We start from the raw sequence: 27,262 nt of genomic DNA, 5'->3' as shown, positions 1-27,262 counted from the left end.
ACTCACCATTAAATTGGTACTAATTAATCAACACTTACTATGCACATATAAAAGTAACATACATCAGGTGTCAGGCAGGTGGAAAGGGGGAGGAGGGATGGGTAAATTCACACCTAATGGATGTGGTGTGTGCTGTCGGGAGGAGGGGCATGCTTGTAGCTCTGACTCAGGTCGTGCAAAGGCAATATAAGTAACCAAAGCATTTGTACCCCCGTAATATTCTGGGGAAAAAAAAGAAAAGAAAGTAGACGTAGCAAACATCGACAACTCTTTCAAGTTCTTTCACTGTGAAGGGGAGGAAAGAAGTAAGATGATAGAGAGAGATGGGAAGTGAGAGGTTTCTTAAAGATAAAGAGTCTAGAACATGAGTAAATAATAATGAGGAAAAGCCAATATAAATGGAATGTTTGTAGATAAAACTCATTCATGGGAAGTTTCCATGGGGACACAGAAGAGACAAGCAGGGATAGAATTTAGAGCACAAGAGAGATTGGGTGCATCTAGATGTCTTTTTAGTAAGCTGGATCCTTTTGCTTTTCAAATTAAACACCATGCAAAATTACCTACAAAATAACATGGTTAATCTGGCAGAACTCTAAAAAAACAAAGCACCTTTCAAAATTAAAGAAAACATTCTTGTATGTTAATTCGGTTGGTTAAAGAATTACTATCAGTCTATGACTCAAGTATTTCAGGACTTTTGAATAGTTTTTCTGGATATTCCAGTACCACAGTACTCAGGTAATCCTTAAAAAATAATTTAGTTAAAGGTCCAAAAATGTAGCCTAGTTTATATTCTTTATTTTTTTTATTCTTTTTCTTTCCTTTTATTTTCAGAATGGCAAAGTATATTTTATATTCTTTATATAGCTGATTCCCTTGGGCTTTCATTTACTTAGAAGAAAGTTTAACTTGAAACAAAACATCTTTGTCTTCTTTACTAATTGAAAATAAGACCAGTAAGACAGTTTTGGGTCTTTTTTCTTTTTAATAAGTGAGCAATGGAAAGGGGGGAAAATGGCTTGATATATCTAAGTGATGACAGTGGTGGAAGGTAAGGCTTAAGTGCCTATTACTCTTTTTCTTGAGTCTCCATGTTCTAATGATACCACTTCATGTCACCTATCATCCTATTATAAAAGCTCCTTTACAACTTGGGGGCATAGATAATACCTTTATTATATGCTTTTAGTATCATAGCCAGATAATTAATTTTCCATAATTCAATACTTTGTGAAATAGAATAGAATATATGATCACATTTATTGAATTTATAAGGCATTTGGCAATTAATAAAATGTTTTCACATTTCATTATTTTTAAAGACACATCATCTGAAGAATTCAAACTGCTAGTAATGACAACCCATTTTACAGATATCTAAATCAAGGTCCAAAAATCCAAATGACATTTAAACTACATGGTAACATGTACTCGTTATGAAAAAAATATACTGCCATAATGGCATTCATATTTCAAAAGCTGACATTTACTGGTCAGGTATTCTGTTACTGATATTGTCATACAGTTCTTAATTGCCTAATTTTTCATGCCCTATACTGCTTCATTAAATGTATATTTGATTTAACTCCTATTATTTCAAAATATATTTAATAAAAGCAATCCACAAATAAATTCATGAAAATTTACTATTAGAACAAAATATTTCTAATATTATCATTAGATTTGGGCTCTTAATGTAAAAATAAGTGCTTATAAGTTTTGGTTTAATTTTTTTGATTGGAAAGCTAACTGGCTATTTTTATATTTACATTTCCTTTTAGATTTTTTAAGGTGAGTATGATAAATCTAAAGTATAAAAGATTTTGTAGAATTCCTTGAATACTAATTTTTAAAATCTTACCTGTAATTTTATTTTGACTTACTATTTCTAAATTAAATGTGCTTAGAGTTCCCACCAAAGTAAGAAGGCCACACATTAAAAAGATTATTTATATTTTAATAATAAAGTATATATAACATGGACATAAAATATAAATGCATATAAATTAGATTATTATTTAGGTATATCAGTTAAATTGATTAGTATTTAGTTGATTAACAAATAACAGAATAAATCTGAAATACTTCTTAGATTTAAGAAATAAGGGAATATATACAATAATATATCCATTCTTGTTGTTCATTCAGGGGCATTACATGTTGACAAACCTGCACATAAAAAGAGAAAGCTTTTACTTTCCTTTTGTATATTGTTATTTTTGGATATTTTTTCAATTAGGACATTTTTAGGCCTTATGTAAAAAATATCCCTATGCAGATAAAATTCTATAGTATTATTTTTACAGGCACTAGAAAGCTATGATCTGAGATCTAACAGGACAATCCAGTCTAAATCCTACCCTAACATACTAATTGTCAGTTGGTGTGTGTAAATGCGGGTAAAGAAGAATGGCAGAAAGTGGAGTAAATACCTTTCCTTGATAAGCCTAGAGCATTTTCTGAAATCTTAATTGGAGAAACAGAAAAGATAATCTCTCTTTAACCTGTCCCAGAATGTTTTAGGACTTTGTAGGCCAGACACAGTGCTAAAGCCTGTAATCACAGCACTTTGGGGTTTTTTTGTTTGTTTTTGAGACAGAGTCTCACCGTGCTGCCTGGGCTAGAGTACCATAGTGTCTGCCTAGCTCACAGCAACCTCAAAGTCCTGGGCTCAAGCAATTCTTCTACCTTAGCCTCCCGAGTAGCTGGGACTACAGGCATGTGCCACCATGCTCGGCTAATTTTTTCTATATATTTTTAGTTGGCCAATTAATTTCTTTCTATTTTTAGTAGAGACGGGGTCTTGCTCTTGCTCAGGCTGGTTTCAAACTCCTGACCTTGAGCGATCCTCCAACCTCAGCCTCCCAGAGTGCTAGGATTACAGGCGTGAGCCACGGTGCCTGGCCAATCCCAGCACTTTGGGAGGCTGAGGCAAGAGGATAGCTTGAGGCCAGGAGTTCAAGACCAGCCTGGGCAACATAGTGAAACCCTGACTCTACAAAAAAATTTAAAAATTAGCCAAGAGTGGTAGCACATTTAGCTGCTTGGGAGGCTGAGTTGGGAGGATTGCTTGAGCAATCCACGTTACAGTGAGCTGTGATCAAGCCACTGCACTCTAGCCTGGGTGACAGAGTAATGTCCTGTCTCAAAAAAAAAAAAAAAGAAAAGAAAAGAAAAAGGATTTCATGGACAGTCTGGAGAAAGAAAGAGTAAGAATAGAAAGCTTTCTCCTTTTTCCCTTAACTAGACCCTAGGGATCTATCGATTTGTCCATGTGCCTTTGAACTCCTGCCTAAATTAGAACCCCAGAGTACTGCTAATATTAGAACTACAGCTATTTTCACTCTTGACATAGTTGTTTATTTGAAACTCAGAGATATTTTCCCTCTCAAATTACCTTAGAAAATATATTTTTTTGATATTTTAGAAAATCTTAATAATGTAGATAAAAACATGTTGGGTTATCAAAATTCTTATTACTATTAGTACCACTTTATATTTCTATATGATGTTCAAAAGTACTTTCATGCACATTTTATTTTTACCTTTATTTTGATCTTGTGAAGTACCTAAAACTAGTGATATCATCTTAATTTTACATTTAAAGAGACTAGAACAGAGAGGTTAGTGAACTTCCCAGTCATTCAACCGAATAGTGATAGAACTGCATTAGAATTTAAGTATAGAATGAAACTGATATAAACAACACACTTGAAATAATTTTCCACTTCATTTCATATGTACGTTTATTCATAGCATTAAAGCAAAAATTTCTTTTCAAAGAGATAAAAAAAAGGCTTTAATTAGAAAATAATACATTACCATTGTAGATTTGGGTGCCACTTCTACTGCAAATACGTCGAGTCCTCTGTTGTTTATGCAGTTTATACTTAGCTCATTGTTGATGTGAATAATCACTTTATCATCTGACTATAAAAAAAAGATTTCATAAGTTGCTGGTCCTTTCTTTAATAATTACAGAGAAATATAAACCTCAGAATAAGCCCTGAAATTCTGTTTTAATGTCATATAGTCTACTGCAAATTTGTACAAATTGGCTCTTTTTTCCAACTCTGTATCTGTGACTTTTTCTCATTCATTCTTTCTAATCTGTCACTAATTATATAAACTTTATCTTCTACATGTGACTTGAATTTACCTTTTAATCTTCATTTCCAGGCCATTATGGATACTAGGGTCACATTATCTTATCCTTGGTTTACTATAGCAATAGTCTCTATTTTTTTAATTCTATCTCTAATTTTCTACCCTCCATTCATTCTACTACTACCTTACAACTAATATGCCTAAAACATCCCTTTAATTATGTTCCTCATTCATTCAATCATTCAATAAACATATATTTATTATCGACTGTGTGTCAGGCACTGTTCTAAGGTCTAGGAGTACTGAGAGAAAAGATACAATTCCTGGGCCCTAATTCCTGGTCTAAGGAAGACAGATAAATAAAATGACAATTGCAAATACTTTCCTGAGTCTCATAATAGAGCTATTCACAGGGAGCTATATAAACACAGAAGATGAACAATAGCCCAGACTGGGATTCAAAGACAACTTTATGTAAGAAGTGACAGTTGAGAGAATGGATAATGGTCTCTAGGGTGGATAAGAAGCAAGGGAACACAGAATAAAGTTGGATAACTGGGGAAAATGCAGGAGTCAAAATCTTCCCCTGCTAAAGAAACTACTATCACTCCCTAATGACTACAAAAGACTGCCTGAATTTATTCCTCAACTCTTCTACTACTTGGCTATGTGCCCTTTTGCAAGTTATTTAACTTCCCTACACATCAGTTTCCCATGTGTAAAGTGAGGATAGCACTTACCTCATAGGGTTGTGAGAAGTAAATACACTAATATATATAAATGCTTAGCACACAGTAAGTTCTAAAATATTAGTATTATTATCACATTTTTATGAAGAAAGTTTAATTTTCCTTGGGAAAAGGAGGTGGAGGATTGAGAAACGGTAGGTAATAGCAGAGCAAAGGGGTTGGGGTGAATTAGTGACTCCCTTCCACTCTTTTAATCCTAATAAAACATAGAAGGCAGAAAGGGAAATATGCTGTATCTTAGAACCACCCTGCAAGGCTATACGATTTGAAGATTACAATCTACTAGTTGGGGATTCAAGCTTATTTAATCAAGTCTAAACTCTTCTATCTCATTTCCAAAATAGCATATCTAATCTAGATCCATTCTATCTGTTATTTACCTTCCTAACACTCCAAATAAAGCTCTCTGCTTCTGCAAAGCAGATATTCCCACTCTTTCCTCTACACTTCATATTGACCCTTTGCCATGTTTCCTCCTTACACTGTTTCTCCTGCTTCTAAAGGCTGTCTGTATATTTAAACTCTCATCATCCCTCACCACCCTGCACCACCATCCCCTCCCCCTTGTCACAAATCCTTCCCCAACTTCTATGGTTCAAATTCACAACAACTACAAGAGAAACAAATAGAATAAAACTCCTATAGCACATACAAACAGTACTATATTATTTAATGTTTAATTTTTCTCTTATTTCTTTTGAGAGTATCAATTTTGTCTTTCCAACTACAGCCCATAAACTTGAAAGCAGAGACCATGTTTTATACTTTCTGGTGGCTCCTATTCTGACTAAAAGAGTTAGTTATATAATATATTCTCAGATTGACTAAAAACTCAGCCAAACATTTTAAGAAATTTATGGCAGGCATAAAAATAAGTCTTGCCTAGGAACTAAAAGAAATAAGCCAACAGTACTAAGTACCCAGCCATCAGGTGTAAGGTTTTGTGAAAATTTATAATTTCTAAAGAACTAGATGCTTCTGACTTTAAGAATTTATGCTTGTATTCTCTTGACCTATAATATCGATAGTGGCAGGAAAGATGGCCAAAGCTAGAAATAATTAGCTTGCTAAAAGTAGGTCCTGGGCAACAGAATACATTTATTTAGATAAAATGATGAAAATCTATATGATCTGATTGCATAGTTGGTGTAAAAACATGGGTTAAATTTTTTCTTTGTTTATAATATTTCCTTAAAACATGATGTCTATTATTAAAATAGCTATGTATATGTGAAGACTTTTAGTAACTAAATATTTTGTGCCTAGATTATGCTCTATCTCCATTAATCTCCAAATACTTATTTTTCATATTTTAAGAGAAAAACAATGATTTCAAACTTTTAAAAATCATATAAAAATTGACATGCCCAGCTTGAGTTAGAAATCTGAGGAGAAAGAATAATTATCCATTACAAACATTATTAATGTAATGGGATATTTAATTACTATGTAAGAATAGAATGAGAAAGAAGACGTAATATAGTAAACTTCATAGCAAAAAGGGGAACCAGCTCATAATTAATACCTTGTTTTCAATAACTGATGTTATCCAGGTGTTATAATTATAAGTATGTATGATTATATTTTCATAGCCATCCATTAATTTGGCATCACCTTTGTTAAGAACAGATTTACAAATGGCCTTCTCAAGTTGCCCACTACATGGCTCCATATGAACAGCTTTAATTCTTGGCTTGCATTTTTCTGCATAGATATCGATGACAAAGGGACATGCCTGGTATGGAAGAAAAAATAAATCTTGCTTTATTTTAGCCTTTTGATAGAATTTAAAATAAATTATTTAATTTATTATTAGTATGTTTATCCTATGATTTAAGAAGATACACTAAACATTCCAGCTTTCCTTCTGATAAACTTTAAGGGGAAAATTTTATTACTCTGAATTGAGTAATAAAAATGTATGAAATTCTTACTTTTTGATAGTATATTAACTGATAATGTTCATAGGAAAGGAAACTATAACCTCTAACATATCAGTAATACTGTATCTCCTTTAAGCCATAATATCATCCTGCCATTAGTTCAAAACTAACAAATATCATGTTATTTAATTTCCCTTTCTAAGTTTAAGGCTACAGAAAGAATTCATAAAAGTGCTCTAAAAAAATTGTTATGTTTACAATTCAAACTTAATGCATGGAGACTGATGGAATATAGAAAAATAAATTCATAATTTAAACTTAAGTCTAAAAACACTTTTAAAATCTGAGATCTAAAAATATTTTCTTTTTTTGGTATATGTATACAATGGAATCTAAAAATATTTTCTGCATTTGGAACTTAATTTTTCTAATGCTTACCTTTAATCTTTACAGTAGCCTACAATGTGCTGCACACAATAGCCTTTGCCTTTCCATCTAACCCAGTCTCCTGCTGCTCTATGCTCCAGCTACACAGATCTTACAAATTCTAGAGCACATGAGGCCCTTCATATGTAGTGTTCTCTTTACTTGGAAGATTCTCCTCATATCTTTTTATATGGGTACCTTGTCCTCCTCCCTCATGTTAAAGCTTAAGGTACCACCTCTGCAGAAAGTTCTGCTCCAGCCTACCACCTCCCTCACTCTTTCACTGTCCTTCTCTACTTCAGCCTCTGGATTGTTTCTTTCAAAAAACCTTTGAGATGATTTTATTTATTTTCCATTTTATTAATCATTCTCTTTTATAGAATATAAACTCCATAAGGGCAGGAATTTTAACTATTTTATTCATCATTATATCCTCAGTGTCTCTTATTTACAGACATATCACATAGTAGGTATTCAATAAGTATTTGTTGAATAAATAAATAAATTTACACATACTGATACACTGGTGGTCATGTTTGTGGTGGACAGGGGGTGGTGGAGCATGGGTAAAGGATAAAAACTCTGAAGTTAATTTAGCAGACATCAAGAAAAGCTGGATGTGGGAATATAAGCCTTTCTAACAAAGATCTTTTCAGATGCTTTATTTCCAATGACTATTCAAATATTGATACCCTTTGGCTGAATAATTCTGATAACCAAGACTTTAAAAGTGGCAAAATATTACCAGAATCTTTTCAGTACTTGCTTGAGCCCAGGAGTTGGAGGCTGCAATGAGCTATGATCATACCACTGCACTCCAGCCTGGGCAACAGAGCAAGAATCTGTCTCAAAAAAAACAAAAAAAGTAAAATATATAAACTAATAGCTAGCATACTTTTTAAAATATTGACTTTTAAAAATGTTATAGAAAGGCCGGGCGCGGTGGCTCACGCCTGTAATCCTAGCACTCTGGGAGGCCGAGGCGGGTGGATTGCTCAAGGTCAGGAGTTCAAAACCAGCCTGAGCGAGACCCCGTCTCTACCATAAAAATAGAAAGAAATTAATTGGCCAACTAATATATATATATATAAAAATCAGCCGGGCATGGTGGCTTGTGCCTGTAGTCCCAGCTACTTGGGAGGCTGAGGCAGGAGGATGGCTTGAGCCCAGGAGTTTGAGGTTGCTGTGAGCTAGGCTGATGCCATGGCACTCACTCTAGCCTAGGCAAGAAAGCTAGACTCTGTCTCAAAAAAAAAAAAAAAAAAAAAAAATGTTATAGAAAAAAAGAAGGGTTTTTTTTTTTTTTTCACTTTCTCAGGCACCCTTTAAAAATGAACAATAAATACATTAATGATTTGGCACCTAAAATAACTACTGGCATAAAGGAAATATAAAAAGGGTATTATAGAAGCTAATATACTATCTGGGGTCCTCCTTCAAAAGCAATATAGAAACACTTTTCATATACTGTAGAAATACTTTAACAGATCATTATACTAAACAGAATACTCTGACTAAAGTCCTTACAAAGGATTTTATATAAAACAACAACAAAATAAAACAAATCCATGGAGAAGTTCAGCAATGTCACCAAAGATACACAAAACCTAGCCTGTCAAATGCTAAAAAGAAACACTGGGAACCACTGAGTTGGAAGAACCATAAGGTAACATCTAGTAAAAACCAGACTGGCCACCTAACACTAAATAAAATCCTTCATGAAACAACTCATTCTAATGGGGACAAATTGGCTTTAATATTAAACACTGGGGAAAAGCTTTTCTAGGATAGTAAAGGATGTGGTCAGTCTATACCTTATGTGTAACTAAATTAACCTGGAAAAATTATAAAAATGGGACATGAACTGAGACTATGCTCTAAAAGACCTTTTGAGCATTTCCAAATTGATTTTATATAGTTGCCTCTCCCTTTATAGTTTATGAGTATGTGCTACTATAATAATAATAGTACATTTATTTTCAGGGTGGGTCAAGGATTTCCTTATTGAAAAGTTACAATCATCATGGCTGCTAGGACATTCCAAATCATTGATCCTGTGATAAAGAACACATTTAACTGGAACAATTTTTCATGAATTTGGATTACATAAGGCTTTCCTCCTTACTTAAAAATAGTTTTTGTCTTTATTGTTCCCAAACCTCTGGAAAAATGAAAAGAGTCTTCACAGAGTTGGATAAGTACATCCTCTGGAGATCTTAAAGTGAGGTTCTCCAGAGAACAGACAATCCATAGAATGAACTGCTAACCCAAGAACATTTGAACAAGCACATGACCATATGAAATAAAGAGCTTCTTCCTAAGACCATTAGAACAAGATTCTACTACAGGTTACAATCTTCTCTGCATACTTTTGTTTATCCTTTTTACTGATTTTCTCTTTACTGCATACATCTGACTTGGCTCATCATATTCTCCTTATTAGTAATAATGATTTGCCTAAGTTGAGACTTTAAAGAATATGTGCTTGAACTACAAGAAATACAAATGTAACACATACTATTTGTCACAACACCCAGAAACAAGATACCTAGAGATCCACTAAGGATCTTGTACAGCTCCTATATAGAAATCAGACTGCCAACCCAGATCCAAGGTTAATTATTCTCAATGGCTATTAGGTAGGCCATTCCAAGGGTATATGATCCCCAACACCCTCAATGAGGTACATTTTATTACATGCACTCCAAAATAATCAACCCGTTATGGAAAAAGACTCCTAAAGATAGTGATACCATCCATTGGAGGTACGCCATCCAAGTAGTCATCAAAAAAACTATTTCTTGCCGGGTGTGGTGGCTCACGCCTGTAATCCTAGCACTTTGGGAGGCCGAGGCGGGTGGATTGCTCAAGGTCAGGAGTTCGAAACCAGCCTGAGCGAGACCCCGTCTCTACCAAAAATAGAAATAAATTAATTGACCAACTAAAAATATATATACAAAAAAAAAAAAAAATTAGCTGGGCATGGTGGCGCATGCCTGTAGTTCCAGCTACTCGGGAGGCTGAGGCAGTAGGATCGCTGAGTCCCAGAGATTGAGGTTGCTGTGAGCCAGACTGACGCCACGGCACTCACTCTAGCCTGGGCAACAAAGTGAGACTCTGTCTCAAAAAAAAAAAAAAAAAACAAAAAACTATTTCTTCATGTTGGTTGATAGAATAAGTAATACAGCCCTGGGGCATAACAAACCAGTTTAACTTGTTCAAACTAGGCAGTTTAATTGATTATATAATTAAAAGCCTTGGATTTTCTTTTGAACAACCAGGGAGGAGTCTGTACCAATGCTAGTACTTCAGGTTGTACCTGGATTAGTACTACAAGTAAAACAATCTATAACTAATTAAAAGAGGAAACTATTATGTAAAAGGCTATACAAGATAGACTCAGGGAGTATTTGGGACTTGTTTTCTTGGCCTCGCCTGGAAAATCTGGGGTCACAATTTTGGAGTGCCTCCCACTCACTTGTTATAATACTTCTAGTTATATTTGTTTTTCCTAAATGTTGTCTAGAGTCTCAAAATGCTTCTGCACAGTCACTGTCCCAACAGATGATTTAACATGATTCAAAGTCAAAAACAAGATGAACTCATAATCAATGTATAAACTGAAATCAGATTTCCACAGATAAAAACACATCAAAGAAAATAAACGACAGTTGTTGAGTGAATCTTTGATGGTTTCTTCTACAGCTTTAGTTGGATAAAATCAATAGAGAACCGAAAATTAAAAAGTTCTCATAAACATTGGCAAAAAAAAAAAAAGGATTATTCTGTTGTCATGGTAACAGTAGCCATCGGAACTGATTTTAAATCTGTTAAATTGATCAAGAACAACTCCACCTTAGGCTGGGCAGTAGCTCACACCTGTAATCCTAGCACTCTGGGAGGCCGAGGCAGGTGGATCACTCAAGGGCAGGAGTTCGAAACCAGCCTGAACAAGAGCGATACCTCATTTCTACTAAAATAGAAAGAAATTAATTGGTCAACTAAAAATATATAGAAAAAAATTAGCCAGGCATGGTGGCACATGCCTGTAGTCTCAGCTACTTGGGAGGCTGAGGCAGAAGGATTGCTTGAGCCCAGCAGTTTGAGGTTGCTGTGAGCTAGGCTGATGCGATGACACTCTAAACTGGGCAACAGAGTGAGACTGTCTCAAAAAAATAAAAATAAAAAAGTACAACTCCACCTCAATGGATACACTTTTAACAGGTAACCAGTGTCAGCTCCTCACTTTTGAAAGTCAGGAAATCAGAGATGGATTCACATCAACAAATACACCGCTAAGTGCCAACCAATCAACAGTCTCACCAGAGTAACCATGCTTCCCCAGATGCTGTCAACTCATTTATACTTCTAAAAGCCAGGCAATCTCTGAACTTCATTCCTCCCCTAAACTCTATACAAATAAAATGAGCATTTTGCTCTGAGTGAAGTGACTATGCCTGACATGCACAGTTCTCCTTTATAGTAAGCAATAAATTCAGCTTTGTCTTTTTATTTCAGTTATTAAGTGGTATTCTCATCATCCTTTGACACTTTCTAATATATGCTGTATTTTTTTACCTGTTGAATTTTAAATGACATGAATATATTACCTATTCAATAAATAAACAAAATTAAAATTAAACAAGATTTTATCTCAAAAAGCCTTCTTGCCTATGGTTTCAAAGGTAAATGAAATCAGTAAATGCTATAAAAAGTCTTAAATTGCTCTTAACTAATTTCACTATTAAGCAAAAACATATTTAGCAGAATCAATACTATTCATAGATTAGATGCTGATTTTACACCATAGTTAAAATGTGGGATTCACTGAATGTTAGGTTAAAGTAGGATATACAAAGCTACTGTAACTATATTCACCTTCTATTACGAAATAGAGAACTTCTCAGAAAACCGGTTTATGAGGGATGTTGAATGATGTCAAAACTAGGAATTAAGCCAAAGTCTCAATGCATTTAAAACTTAAAATTTGTCAATGCTAGTGTTGCCCTCTTAAGTTGATTCATGTATGGAAAAGGACAGATACTATTTTTAATTTTAAGAGCATAAACAAATATATCTAACATGTAGCCTGAAATTGAAACTCTTAAATTCTATATTTTAAATCTGACACAGAAATATAAAATTTAAGAATGCCCAATTTTTATTACTCCTCTGGTTCATACAAGTCTTATTCAACCTCTATAATATTATATTAATAATAATGATAATAGCTGATACATACACAGTGCTTTGTATGAGCCAGCCACTGTTCCAAGTGTTTTACAGATTTTAACCCAAGAAGTATCTTTTATAAGATCAGAATTCCAAATTTTCATGTAGACACATTATCCTTATTCTAAGAGAATCTTTAAACTGTTAGGATAAAGAGTTTCCCTATATAAATGAGACTTAGTAACTCAGATAGACACCTCCAATTATAAAGTAAACATAATTATTTAATGTCTTATGTTCAAATTCTTTTATCTCTGAATTATTTAATTGTTGGCAGTAACTAAATTTCAAGTAAGAATAGAAACTTGCATAAACTAGCAGAATTAACCTTTTGCACCCAGGATTTATTCATATAATGAAGTTCAAGAATTTGAGTACCCAATTCAAAAGTCATGTGTCAGGAAAATGTTCATGGGGTAAAATATTATATACACTAAACCCACTGGCAAAACTTTAAGAATGTTTTACCGCTGTCAGCTCCAGGGCTTTGTTGTAGCCCATCGAGTGTAGAGTTACCCAAAGGTCACGAGGATCTCCTTCTCGATCATTGGCCTCCATTAAATTCAAATCCATAAATCCTTGCTTTGTTAGTTCATTTTTCTTTGTATCAAAATTCTCTGTTAAAACAACCAAAAGTTTCTTACATAATTTTAAAGTTCATACATTTAATAAAATGTCTATTACTTATTACTCATGAATGTTCATTTTAATGGAGGCCTTAAGATTCTATGAGCAGTCTTAAAATGGAATGAGAATGGCTTAGAATATGCTTGAGGGCTATCTTCTAATTTCTCACAACTCAGCATAGGTACATAACAGCACATGATTTAGTTTTTCAGCAAATTCTGAAGTTATAAATTGTGCAAATATATTCTAAAATTAGAGGAAACTGCATTTTTTTCTATGTGAATTCCAAACTGTTCGCTCACTTATAGTATTATACTGATACATATTTTAAAAATTAAAATTCTTAAAATGTATTTGCCACTTAAACCCTGGATGAATTTGATAAAAATACCCCCAAAACTATTAGAGTTTCAAAAAGGGAAATATGGATATTGCCAGATTTAATGAGACTACTATATGGTTAATTCCTCTAATTTTAACCAAATTGGCCACAGATATTAAGAGACTGTTAGACCATGGGGAACATTTTGGAGTACATCAATCAACTACATTTTCCAGGCAGGTCTAAGTGCCCATTTTAACATTACTTATAAGCACAACTAAATTCACCTAGAAGTAGCTAGACATATATAATTTCTGAATTTATCTATAACATAGATAATGAATAGGCATTTTTTTTATAGATTATATTTTGTTAACTGTACTACAAGAGGAAAGATTTTATTTTCCAACTGAGCAAGAGCAAGACCCCGTGTCTACTATAAATAGAAATAAATTAATTGGCCAACTAATACATATATATATATATATATAAAATTAGCTGGGCATGGTGGCGCATGCCTGTAGTCCCAGCTACTCAGGAGGCTGAGGCAGGAGGATCGCTTGAGCCCAGGAGTGTGAGGTTGCTGTGAGCTAGGCTGACGCCACGGCACTCACTCTAGCCTGGGCAAAAAGTGAGACTCTGTCTCAAAAAAAAAAAAAACAAAAAAAAACTAATCTACTTTTAAAACTTAAAATTCTCAGTCGTCATTATTTTTTAAAACATTTATTAACACCTGACTCCAAGACTTCATTTACAGCAACAGTAATCAACAGACGGTGTGGAATGGTGAAAGAACTGACAAACAGATCAATGGGAACAGAATAGAGAGACAAGAAACAGACCTACACAAATATATTCAATTGATATTTGACAAAAGAGCAAAGACAATTCAATGAAGAAAAGATAGTCTTTTCCAAAATTGGTATTGAAACAACTGGACGTCCACATTAAAAAAAAAAAATCTTGGCACAGACTTTACCCCTTTCACAAAAATTAACTCAAAATGGGTCACAAACCTAAATGTAAAACACAAAATTATAAAACTTCTAAAGATAACACAAGAGAAAATCTATGCAACCATGGGTTGGTGATAAAGTTTTAGATATAACACCAAAAGTACACAAAACCAAAAGCATGATCCATGAAATAAAAATTGTTAAGTGGGACTTTATTAAAATTAAAAACTTCTGCTCTGTGAAAAACAGTGTTAAGAAAATGAAAAGACAGTGCCAAGCACGATGGATCACGCCTGTAATCCCAGCACTTTGAGAGGCTGAGGCAGGAGGACTGCTTGAGGCCAAGATTTCAAGACCGCCCCAACTCTACAAAAAATGAGAAAAATTAGCTAAGCATAGTGGTGGTATACACCTGTAGTCACAGCTACTCAGGAGGTTGAGCCAGGAAGATTGCTTGAGCCCAGGAGTTTGAGTCTGAGTCTGTAGTGAATTATGATCATGCCACTGCACTCCAGTCAGGTTAACAGAAAAAGTAAAATAAAATAAAATGAAAAAAAACGCCACAGACTAGGTGAAAGTACTTGCAAAATACCCATCTGATAAAGGACTTATATTTAAAATACATAAAGAATTTTTAAAACTCAACAATAAGAAAACAAATATGCCAATTGAAAATAGGCAAGGCTGGGTGCTGTGGCTCATGCCTATAATACTAGCACTTTGGGAGGCAGGAAGATTGCTTGAGGCCAAGAGTTTGAGACCAGCCTGGGCAACATAGTGAGACACTATCTCTCTAAAAAAAAAAAAAATTGGCTGGGCATGGTAGCATGAGCCTGTAGTCCCAGCTACTTGAGAGGCTGAGCTGGGAGGATCACTTGAGCCCAGGAGTTTGGGGTTGCAGTGAGCTATGATCACACCACTGCACTCCGGTCTGTGAAACACAGCAAGACCTTATCTCAAAAGAAAAAAGAAATGGGCAAAAGATCTAAACAGACACCTCACCAAAGATGAGGCAAACAACCACACAAAAAGATACTCAGCATTATATGTTATTAGGCAATTGCATATTAAAACAACAATGAGATACAAATACATACCTATTAGAATAGCTAGAATCCAAAGAACTAACTATACCTAATACTGATGAGAATGTGATGCAATAGGAATTCTCATTCATTGATGGCAGGAATGCAAAATGGTATAGCCACTTTGGAACACAGTTTGATAGTTCTTTCAAAGCTAAATATAGTTTCACCATACAATTCAGTAATTATTGAATTGAAATGAATTGAAAACTTATGTTTGCATGAAAACCTGCACATGAGTGTTTACAGCAGCTGTTTTCATATTTGCCAAAAACTAGAAACCACCAAAATGTTAATAAGTGAATATATAAACAAACGATGGTATGCCAATACAATGGAAAATTATTCAGTAATAAAGAGAAATGAGCCATCAAGCCACAAGACATGGAAGAAAGAACCTTATATGCAAATTGCTAAGTGAAAGAAGCCAGTCTGAAAAGATTATATACTGTGTGATTCCAGCTATATGACACTTTGGAAGAGGCAAAACTATAGAGATAATAAAAGATCAGTGGTTGCCAAGGGTTTAGGGGGATGAATAATTAGATGAATAGGTGGAGCTTAGGGGAATTTTAGGGCAGTGAAACTATTCTACATGATAATGTAATGGTAGACACAGGACATTATATACTTGTCAAAACTCATAGAACTGAATAAGACAAGAATGAGTCCTAATATAAACTAAGGACTTTCGTTAATAACAATGTATCAATATTTGCTCATCAACTGTAACAAATGTACCATACTAATGCAAGATGTTAATATAGGGAAACTTGGGAGCAAGGAGGGATATATAGGCAATCCCTATATTTTTCTATCCAATTTTCCTGTAAAACTAAAACTGTTCTAGGCCGGGCGCTGTGGCTCACGCCTGTAATCCTAACTCTTGGGAGGCCGAGGCGGGCGGATTGCTCAAGGTCAGGAGTTCAAAACCAGCCTGAGCAAGAGCGAGACCCCGTCTCTACTATAAATAGAAAGAAATTAATTGGCCAACTGATATATATATAAAAAATTAGCCGGGCATGGTGGCGCATGCCTGTAGTCCCAGCTACTCAGGAGGCTGAGGCAGGAGGATCGCTTGAGCCCAGGAGTTTGAGGTTGCTGTGAGCTAGGCTGACGCCACGGCACTCACTCTAGCCTGGACAACAAAGTGAGACTCTGTCTCAAAAAAAAAAAAAAAAAAAAAAAAAACTAAAACTGTTCTAAAAAAATAGAATCTATTAATAAACAAAATAAAAATAAAAACAACTTTAAGTCTAAAAAAGTTTATTAAAGCAATCTTATGTGTTCTTATTATCAAGGGGAGAGATGAGTAAAATTAATATTACATATGATGAGAAGGAAACATTTCAGAACCTTAAAAGCTCCTTTCTTTGCAGTATTATTGTCAGTAAATGGTACATGCCCCTAAATCATATTTCAGGTCAATCATTCTTGGAGACTTTATGATAGCATTGAGTTCAAGGTTGTGGAAACTGACTGCCTGGGTTTAAAACCTAGCTGTGAAACTGTCTTGCTGTGTAACTTGGTCTTAATCTCTTTGATTCTATTTCCTTATTTGTAAAATGATAATAGTAAAGTACTACGTCATAGAGTTGATGTGTAAAAACGCTTATATCAGTACCTGGTGTATGGTAAGTTCTTAAAAACTGTCAACTGTCAACTTTGCCAATTTAATTAAATTATTAAACTAGAATTTTACTTATCAACAACTTTACCGTTAGAAAATCCTAATTATGATTCACTCTTATAGAATGTGCCAACTAGAGTGTCAACAAACAGAATTAAAAGATTATATCATTAAAGTTACAATATAATTATATCTTCCTATAGATAATACTCTATTGTATATATTATCAATCCTGTTAGTCAAAGTTTAATATTATAAATCAATATACATTTCTTGTTAACTTTCAGCTAAAAAGAGATAAACTAAAAAACATCCTTTATATTAATAATATTATATTTCTACACTACCTGCTGTTTAGATAAACAGACTCCCACCTGGCGCTCACTGACCTGCCAAGCTTAGACCATTTTCAGAACCGCATGTTACTAACCCAGTGACAGCATAGATGAGTTAATCTCTCCTGACTGCATTCCGGCTTCCTCATACTTCTTGTTCTAAGATCTGTGGTTGGCGATGGTTTTTTGGCTTTCCCCTTTGATCTTGCAGTCCTTGCCTTAAACACATAACGTCCTACACCCTCTTCCCAGACTCCTCCTAAGTGACAACTGACTTTGGCCTCATTCTCAGTGATTTTCTTTGTCCATCTTGGCATTTTTGGCTTCAATCCTTCCATGGATGGACTTTCTTAATTCCACTCAAATACAAAAACCATTAAAGAATTCTTAACATGTATAAACAACTTCATGGAAACCTTAAATTTTAAGTAAAGCTCTAGCTTGTTAGCTCTTTGCTGCCCTCTCCTGGACACAATTTGTGGCTCTTGACCACTTCAGGCCCAGTGATTTCAAGAGCTCAGTTTTTTTTATTTTCTAAGCCCCTCAGTGCATAGGGTGAAAACTGAAATTATGATTGAGTAATTCACAGTTTCTTTTAACTTGAGTATTACACTAACTATAAGTTTAAAGAAAATAGATGTTTAAGTTTTTATGATCTATAAACAATGCTACTACTTTTAAATTGTCACTAAAGGCTATAATAATATCCTGTGGAGGAAAAGCTTGACTTCTTAGAGATGTACATATATATATATATATATATTTTTACCCATCTATTAAGAAAAAGAAAAGTGCTTACCTCTGCAGACAGCCCAAGCATCTTCATCACATTTCTCACCACTTGTTCTCAATTCAAAAAAATTATATTCTTCAAGGCTAAGATGACCATTTCCATCTAAATCAATTACTTCAAATATATTTGATAAAGCGGATCTAAAATTATAAAAATAATAAATTATTTCTTATCTCTAAGACAAATAGACTAAAGAAGCTTTCTATGAGGATAACTTTCAAAAGGAAGTAATATCATGGCATTAAACAATTTCTGTAAACCATAAAGTTAATATATACAAATACAGTTTTGGCTGAGTCTAGTATTACATGAAATAAATAAGCTTCTGAAGCAACCACAGTATCTCAACACATAGTAGGAATTCAATGAATAGTAGTAGTTCTCTCCTCCTTTTTTTCTCTAATCTACTTTCTTCTTCCTCTCTACTCATAGCCAAATCTTACTGTGCATATCTAAGGTATGGGAGAACTACCTAAGTTTTGTATTTCATATTTGACAGTTATCTAAATCAACAGTGTAACAGGATCTATTTCTAAAGGCAATTATCTAGTGGGGGAAAAATTGGTAGATATATGACTAAAGTTGATTTGCCAAATGTATGGAACCCAGAAATGAATGAAAATCCCAGGCCTGTGAACGGAGGATCATTTTCAGATACCTAGAGAATAAAGTTGTTTTGTTTTGTTTTCAGTATATATTTATGGTATATAACATGATTTTTTGATATATGTATATATTGTCAAATGACTAAATTAAGCTTATTAACATATCCATTATCACATATATTTATTTTTTGTGGTAAGAACATTTAAAATCTACACTCAGTAATTTTCAAGTATATAATGCATTGTTTTTACTATAATCACCATGTTGTACAATAGATCTCCTGAATTTATTCTGCCTAACTGAAATTTTGTATCCTTTGACCAACATCCCTGCTTCCCTTAACTCCTTCCCCTATTAACCATCCTTCTACTCTCTGAGTTTGACTTTTTTTTTAACATTATAAAAATTCTATTTTTTTTTATTTCAGCATAATATGGGGATACAAATGTTAAGGTTACATACATTGCCTTTGGCTCTCATCCCCCCTCGAGTCAGAGCTTCAAGCATGTCCATCCCCCAGACAGTGCACATCGCACTTATTATGTATGTATATACCCATTCCCTTCTTCGTCCTCCCACCTGCCCGACACCTGATAAATGTTTTTAGATCCCACATGTAAGTGGGATCATGTGGTATATTTGTCTTTCTATGCCTGGCTCATTTTACTTAGCATAATGTCCTCCAGGTTCACCCATGTTGCCACAAGAGTAACTGAATTAGAATCTAAGGATACGGGTGGGAGCTAACCAAAAGAAAGGGAGGAAGATAGGCTATTCATATACATCTAGTCTAGATGTTTTAGTTTCAACCCTAATAGCAAAACTTACCTAAATTCCTTTGTAAGAAATAATTCCCCTGTTTCATCTCTATATACGAGTTGGGCTTCTTCTGTTATTGGTTTTACTTCTTTCCTCAGCCTACAGCCAGTTGTGGAAGGAATTAACCAGTAAATTCCAGGTCCTAGTTCACCAGTCCATCCAAACACCTTTTCTCAAAAGAATTATACAAACAACCATGAGTCTTAATGAGATTTTCTTCTGAAAGGGAAGCATTAAAAATGACCTTTTAATCAATATTCACCAATTCTATTACAGTTCTATCAATCTTAGAGGATTCAAATTCTTTTTGTTAATGATAACCCCATTATAAGACCATTAGATATATTAGTTCTTTACATATTTTTAAAACAAATGCTTAAAATTATAGTAGGTAAGAAATTATATATCTTCTAAATCTTCCCTAATAATCTTCAAAAATGTTTATGATGCAAATATCTTTAACAGGAAGGAAAGAATAAACCTTAGGATAAATTTTTGTGTAAACCCTGATCTCCTTTAATAAAAAGTAATAATATTCCAGGTTTCAGTTTCCTAATTTGATTTAAATATAAATGTATAATTTGTAAATCAGAGTTCAATGACATAAAACAAAAGTTAAATATATTTTTAAAGGGTTCACTACTTATATGAATTAACCATATTTCTAAGAGTCCAATTATGTGGACAAAGGCACTAAAATTTTATTATTATTTATGTAATATGGACTATAAGACAAGAGGCAGAATCCCATATAAACCTGCCTTATATGAAATTCTGTTTCTGTCAACTACTGGATATTTATAATGAGTGCCAGGACATTTGTATATGAAAACATTTTAGTTTCCTGTTCTATAAAAGAAAGCAAATAGTATTTCTCTATGTATCTCCTAAAAAGTTTCTGGAGGCCAAAAGTTTTCTATAAAAACTAGGGGTTATCTTTGTCAAATACATTAAATTTAAGCATTTTCTAGTTGTGTATAATAGCTAAGCAAACGGCTATTTCCTCTTTATCACAGACTAGTCCAAGGGAATCCTATAGGGTATGATGTCCAAAAATTCCTTTCAAAACCAACATGTATCTTAGGTCATCCTGGAGACTCATACACCAAATAAGTTTGCTTATCTGAATTCTGTGTTTCATCCTATTTTGGCCCTGACAAGTCAAAGAAACCATATTCATCCTATGGTCATGATGTCCTATTTTGATACCAGAAGTAATCCAGTATAACTTAGGGTCATTTTTAAGACTAAACATTTACCATACCTATGCTTTGGAAACCATAAGCTTTGAGATCAGCCATATGTAGACTGATATTCAGGAGTGAAAAAAACAGATCTTGGAGCTTGCTAATATGTGTTATCCCATGAACCTCCCTTATCTTCACATATTATAAGCTTGCATTGCCACTGTGGATGGCAAATGGAAAGTTTTTCATGGGCACAAAAACTCTTCTTAAAGAAAATAATTATGAAACTAAAAATACAAATAAAAAATCATTTGTAAATATCATATATTACAGATTAACAAAACAGAAGCCTGTATAGAAAAGAGGTAAATAGAAACTCATTCAAACTTTATTACAGCCTTGCTATGTACTTTTTTATACATGCTATCTCATAAGAAAGCAATTTTACCCAAAACAAAATGGAAAAAGCTATTGTTTTAGATAATGTTTTATCCTAAACTTAACTTTGTAGTCAGTTCTGAAGAAGAGTTTAGTCAAAACATTAACTTCTGCCAATTTTGTTTCTCAACTATAACTATTCTTGTCTGTTAGGAAGCCTACAATAAAGACTTTTATATAACATTCCATCAGGGAAATGTTTGTCTGTCATTGGGCCTATATAAAGATTAAATATGATATTACAGTAAGCCCTTGAATAGTATTATTTCTGTTGTTGTGCAGCAGATGTATTTTGTAGTCCTCATAAAATAAATAGCCACATTTATGTATCTGCCTCACACATTTGGCCTGTGAGTAAATATATAATTAGAAAAGATCAGAACAACCCATGGGCAACATATAAAAACATTTAAAAGCATTTCTTCATATCAATCTATTTTTGAACCCTATAATAAGTCAAGCCTGAGGATAGCAATCTTTAAGTTTTTCTGTTTTGCAGTAGTAATATAAGTAAGATACACAGCTAGAGCAACTTTTCCAAAGTTTTGAATTGCTTGTATTTAGGGGAAAAAAAATCTGCTGGCACCAATCTTTTTTATTGAGTATATCAAAAAAAAGTTCATATATAAGGCATCAGAGCATTTAGAGAAAAGGAAAGTAAAACATAATGTCATACAACCTATAAGTTATAAAGACAAGATCTAAGACTGCCAGTCAATGCTCAATTTTTTCTTCCTTTTTTTAGAGACAAGGTCTCACCACGTTGCCCAGGCTGGATGGAGTGCAGTGGCTATTCACAAGCACAATCATATTACAGCCTGGAACTCCTGGGCTGAAACAATCCTCCTGCATCAGCTTCCCAAGTAGCTGGGACTTTAGGGATGCGCAACCATTTTTGGGCTCCTATCCTCAATTCTTAACAAATCTCAGGAAATAAGAAAAAGTTCTTTACAATTAATAAAACATATAATATCTATAGTGTTTAAGTACTGTTTACAAGGAACATAAAACCTTAAAAAATAAAATAAATATAGAAAAACTATTATTTTCCCCAACCTTGAGTTCATACTATATTTTTAAATTAAATATTAGAAAATAAATATGTATACCTCTCTATTTTGTAGTTCAGTAAAACACATGAGTTGTAGATTTGCTTGATTCTCATTTTCCTTAAGAATATACAAGGCAGTATCAACTGATAACCAAGGGGATGGCTTTCCTATAAACAAAAAAACCCCAAACACCTTAAAATAAGCAATCACTATTTAAATCATTTATTGATTATACATGATAATGGTTGATACACAAGCTTCATTCCCATCTATAATTTTTATCTGGTACCATTATTCGATTTAAGATATATTGCATAGGATATGCCAACAATTATCTTTATAACCAATAATTCCATGATTTTTCCTTGCATTACCCCTTTTAATGGTGAACTTCAGGTCACTACAGTAACCATCAGTTCAACTACACCAAGGTTTCTGAAGACAATGGCTCCTCCACCTAAGCAGGTTGTAAATGAATTTCAAATAGAACCTGGCATCACCCTAAAGGAATTCTATCTTCACACTTTTGGGGAAGTTTACCAAAATGGCTTCAGAGTAGACTAATTTTACACAGCACATTTAAAAAAACAAAAGACACATTTATTCAGTGTCATGATCAGACTATTACATCTAGCAATCAACAGCATGGGTACAAAAAAAAAAAATCTACATTAAAACCCTTTGTTGGAATGCTTTACACTTTCCACAGAACAGAAACTAAAATAACCTGTTATACAAATACAGTCCTCCAGTTTTTTGCCCATACACATGAGTATTGTCTAAAACATGTCTTCTTTGCAGCAGCTAGGCCCTGCCACCACTGTGCTTGGCTGAGTTCACAAATCTGTTGTAACCTGTAGCTTCCCTGTCACTTCTCTGGCTCTCCTCTCCTGCTAAGCTTTGTTTCCCGGGAATAAGTAAAACCTTCTGTCACTGCCATAGCTATTGCTGCTACTGAATCACCATAGCCACCTTGGTTTCGTGGTTTGGCAAAGTATTGGCCTCCACCACCATAGAGGCCAGAGCTTCTGCCTCCAAAGTTTCCTCCCTTAATGGGTCCAAAATTTGAAGACTGATTGTTGTAATTGCCAAAATCATTGTAGCTTCCACCACCTCCAAAACTGCTTCCATCATTACCAAATCCATTGTACCCATCCCCACTGCCATCATATCCACCACTACCATGGCTGCCACCAAAGCCACCTCGACCACTGAAGTTTCCTCCATGGCCAAAGTTGTCATTCCCACTAAAACTACCTCCACGACCACCACCAAAGTTTCCGGAACCACTTCGACCTCTTTGGCTGGATGAAGCACTAGCCATCTCTTGCTTTGACAGGGCTTTCTTTACTTCACAGTTGTGGCCATTCACAGCATGGTATTTCTGAATGGCAGTCTTATCCATAGAATCATGGTCATCAAAGGTTACAAAAGCAAAGCCCCTCTTCTTGCCACTGCCTCTGTCAGTCATGATTTCAATCACTTCAATTTTTCCATACTGTTCAAAATAGTCTCTTAGGTGATGTTCTTCAGTGTCTTCTTTAATGCCACCAACAGAGATTTTTTTTCACAGTTAAGTGGGCACCTGGTCTTTGAGAATCTTCTCTGGAGACAGCTCTCTTTGGTTCCACCTTGTGTGGCCGTGCATTCATTGCTGCATCCACCTCCTCTAAAGTGGCGTATGTGACAAACCCAAAGCCCCTGGAGCGCTTGGTGTCTGGATCTCTCATTACCACACAGTCCATGAGCGTTCCCCATAGCTCAAAATGGCTCCTCAGACTCTCATCGGTTGTTTCAAAGCTCAACCCTCTGATGAATAGCTTCCGCAGCTGTTTGGGTTGTTTAGGAGACTCTGACTTAGACGTGACGGCAGTGGGAAGAGAGACTTCAACGATACTTCCTCGGCAGCGTCCACGGACAGAAAGGCTACATATTCACTTTCTAAAACCCATAATTTTTCTTGAACTCATCAAGAGCTGAGGTTGCAAGACAACTCAGTAGCCTGAAATTCAGGGAAAAACAGATCTTTTCAGGGAAAGATGGGATGTAAGCACTGGCTTACCTGTGGTAGAGCACAGGAGGAAGAGATGTCAGATACTATCTATATGCTGATACCCCCAAAATTTACATCTCCAGTTAGGATTTTTCCTCTGAATGTTAGACTCATATAATCAACTACATATTTAACATTTCTACTTGGATTTCTATTACCAAAACTGGACTCCCCCAATTTCTTTTTAAAAAAATACTGTACATCTATACTCCTCTTTATCTCAGTTAATGGCAATTCATTCCTTCCAGTTGCTCAGGTCAAAAATCTTGGAATCATCTTTAACTCTTTCCCTATCTCACATATCAAAATGAATCCTCAGGAAATTCTATGGTTCTACCTTCCAAATACATCCAGAATCTCTACTATTCCCTTTCCTACCTATGTTCTAGTTCAAAGCATTATTAGTTCTCTCTTAGAATTCTGCTGGACTCCTGGTTTTCTTCTGAGTATCCTTCAGCCTATTTTCAGTATAGCAACCTGACTGCTTTTGTTAAAATATAAGTCAGATTATGTCCTGCCTTCTACTCAACATCCTCTAATGGAATAGAGTTAGGAGAGCGTTGCTTCTTCCCTAACAGGAAGAAAAAGAGAATGAACTACAAAATCATAACTTTTCTTGAACCTATCAGAGCTAAAGTCACAGGACAATTATGTAGCCTAAAATCCAAGGAGAGATGTGATGTAAACACTGGCTTACCTGTGGTAGATCAGAGGAGAAAGAGATATCAGGTACCATACAAATGGGAGAAGAAGAAAGAGGGCAGAAGAAATATTTGAAGAAATAAAGACAGAGAATTTTCTAAAAATGATTAAAGACAACAAGCGGCCGGGCGCTGTGGCTCACGCCTGTAATCCTAGCACTTGGGAGGCCGAGGCGGGCGGATTGCTCAAGGTCAGGAGTTCAAAACCAGCCTGAGCAAGAGTGAGACCCCGTCTCTACTATAAATACAAAGAAATTAATTGGCCAACTGATATATATATAAAAAATTAGCCGGGCATGGTGGCGCATGCCTGTAGTCCCAGCTACCCGGGAGGCTGAGGCAGAAGGATCACTCGAGCCCAGGAGTTTGAGGTTGCTGTGAGCTAGGCTGACGCCACGGCACTCACTCTAGCCTGGGCAACAAAGTGAGACTCTGTCTCAAAAAAAAAAAAAAAAAAAAAAAAAAAAAAGACAACAAGCCACAAATCCAAGAAGCTCAGAGAATCCCAAGCAGGATAAAAATACAAAAAAACTCAAAAAACAAAAATCCAAAAAATCCCCATACAACAGCATCAACAACAAAAGCAAAAACTACCTAGACACACATTCAAACTGAGGAAAATCAAAGATAAAGAGAGAAATCTTGGCCATATCCATGGTGAAAAACCTTGTAAAGAATGAGAGGAAAATCCTTATTTCTCTGATTAAAAGCCTAAGTCCTAAATATGGGGGAAAAAACCCAACCCTCTATCTGATTTTCTCTTTGTTCCCCACCTCCCTCCTGACTTATTCCATTGTAGACACTCTAGCCACTGTTCTTCTAACACCAGCATACTCTCAACTAGGAGCCTCTGCACAAAGTACGCTCTCTACCTGGAATGCTCTGCCACCTCCTCCACTCTTCACCCAGCGCTTCCACCACCCTTCCGCCCACAAAGCTTATTCCCTTGTCTCTGTGGGAGACAACAAAAATGGCTTCCCCTCTCTACATTCCCAGCCCTTTGCAATGTGACTTTGCAGCTCCTCCATCAAGAAATCAAGTCTATCTCCTCACTCTGTGACTCTTGCCTTGTGACTTGCTGTGAGCAACAGAATGTAACAGAAGTAACATGATGCCAGTTCTGAGCCCAGACCAGAAGGTCCTCTCGTGCTTCTGCTTTTTCTTCTCAGAGCCATGTTACACCATGAAAACAAGTCTAGGCTAGCTAACTGGAGGATGATAAATCATGAAGCAGAGTCAAGTGATCCCAGCCAAGACCCAAAACATAGGAAAGAACACAGCCAAGATTAGCAAAGTCAGCCACCAGCTTACCTGTAGCTGAACACAACTGTGCAAGTAAACCCTGTAGGGAAAAGCCAAGCCTAGCTCAGACTAAGAGAACTATATAATTGACCTACCAACTCATGAGCAAACAAATGTTTGTCTTAAATGATGGAATTTGGGGGTAATTTTTAATGCAGCAGTTAATAATTGTACACCTCTTTCAAATTCTTTGTTCATTTGGCACCTTCTTAATGAAGCATATACTGATCACTCCATTTTAATGGCAACCCAACATTCCCTCAGCATTAACAATCCCTTTTTCCCTCCATGTTTTTCCCATAGCACTTATTCTCTAACATACCATGTCACTTATTACTATGTTTATTATTTATTGTTTCCTCTACTAAAACATCAGTTTATGAGGACAGAGATTTTTGTCTTTTTTGATTTCTGATATACCCTAAACACCTAAATTGATGCTTAACATATAAGGCCCTCAATATACCTTTGAATAAAGAAATCTTATTCATGAGAATACAGAGAATTAACAAATCCACTAAATTTGCAGGGCTATCTTGATTTTCTTCTCTGAAAAGTTATCATTATAATTATCATTTATAAGTATCACCTACCAAATATTGTAAGTATCCTACAAGATATGCAGTGAAGACTTTCCAAATCTCTACTTTAGGAGGGAAAAAATGGGGGTGGGGGAGAATTCTCTAGTCAGAAAATGTTTATATGTAAACCTTATAAAAGAAAAATAAAGATTGATTTAGATCAACATTAAAAGGATATCTAGGGAATCACCCCTTATAGACATCTTTCACTGATTAAAAATTATATAATAACCATTTTAGATACTAGAAAATTATTGCTTTTTATCTAGAAAAGAATATTACCATGAATACAAAGATTATTCAGATGGTCTAAGTCATTGACATAGGACTTTGAAGATATATTTAAAAATACTTACAGGTTCATACTGTCCCAAA

At 34.8% G+C, this 27,262-nt stretch overlaps 1 protein-coding gene and 1 pseudogene across 1 annotated transcript in view; both read right to left on the bottom strand.

Moving 5' to 3' along the window:
* Positions 1–852: 852 nt before the first annotated feature.
* The window catches only part of EFCAB7 (EF-hand calcium binding domain 7), a 47,244-nt gene continuing 20,834 nt past the window's right edge, over positions 853–27,262 (bottom strand). Inside the window, exons 8-14 of the mRNA XM_075999000.1 lie at positions 22,308–22,417; positions 19,583–19,740; positions 18,155–18,288; positions 12,869–13,017; positions 6,385–6,594; positions 3,826–3,933; positions 853–2,172 (exon numbers count right to left, since the gene is read on the bottom strand). Coding sequence (XP_075855115.1) covers positions 2,098–2,172; positions 3,826–3,933; positions 6,385–6,594; positions 12,869–13,017; positions 18,155–18,288; positions 19,583–19,740; positions 22,308–22,417 — 944 coding nt within the window. The 3' untranslated portion in view covers positions 853–2,097. The remainder of the gene's footprint in view (positions 2,173–3,825; positions 3,934–6,384; positions 6,595–12,868; positions 13,018–18,154; positions 18,289–19,582; positions 19,741–22,307; positions 22,418–27,262) is intronic.
* Positions 22,430–27,251, bottom strand: LOC105872864 (heterogeneous nuclear ribonucleoprotein A1-like; annotated as a pseudogene).

Source organism: Microcebus murinus, chromosome 2 (assembly GCF_040939455.1).
Source record: "Microcebus murinus isolate Inina chromosome 2, M.murinus_Inina_mat1.0, whole genome shotgun sequence".
NCBI classification, from domain to species: domain Eukaryota; kingdom Metazoa; phylum Chordata; class Mammalia; order Primates; family Cheirogaleidae; genus Microcebus; species Microcebus murinus.
The sequence above is the reverse complement of the archived record's forward strand: the minus strand, read 5'-3'. Positions and strand labels throughout refer to the sequence as shown.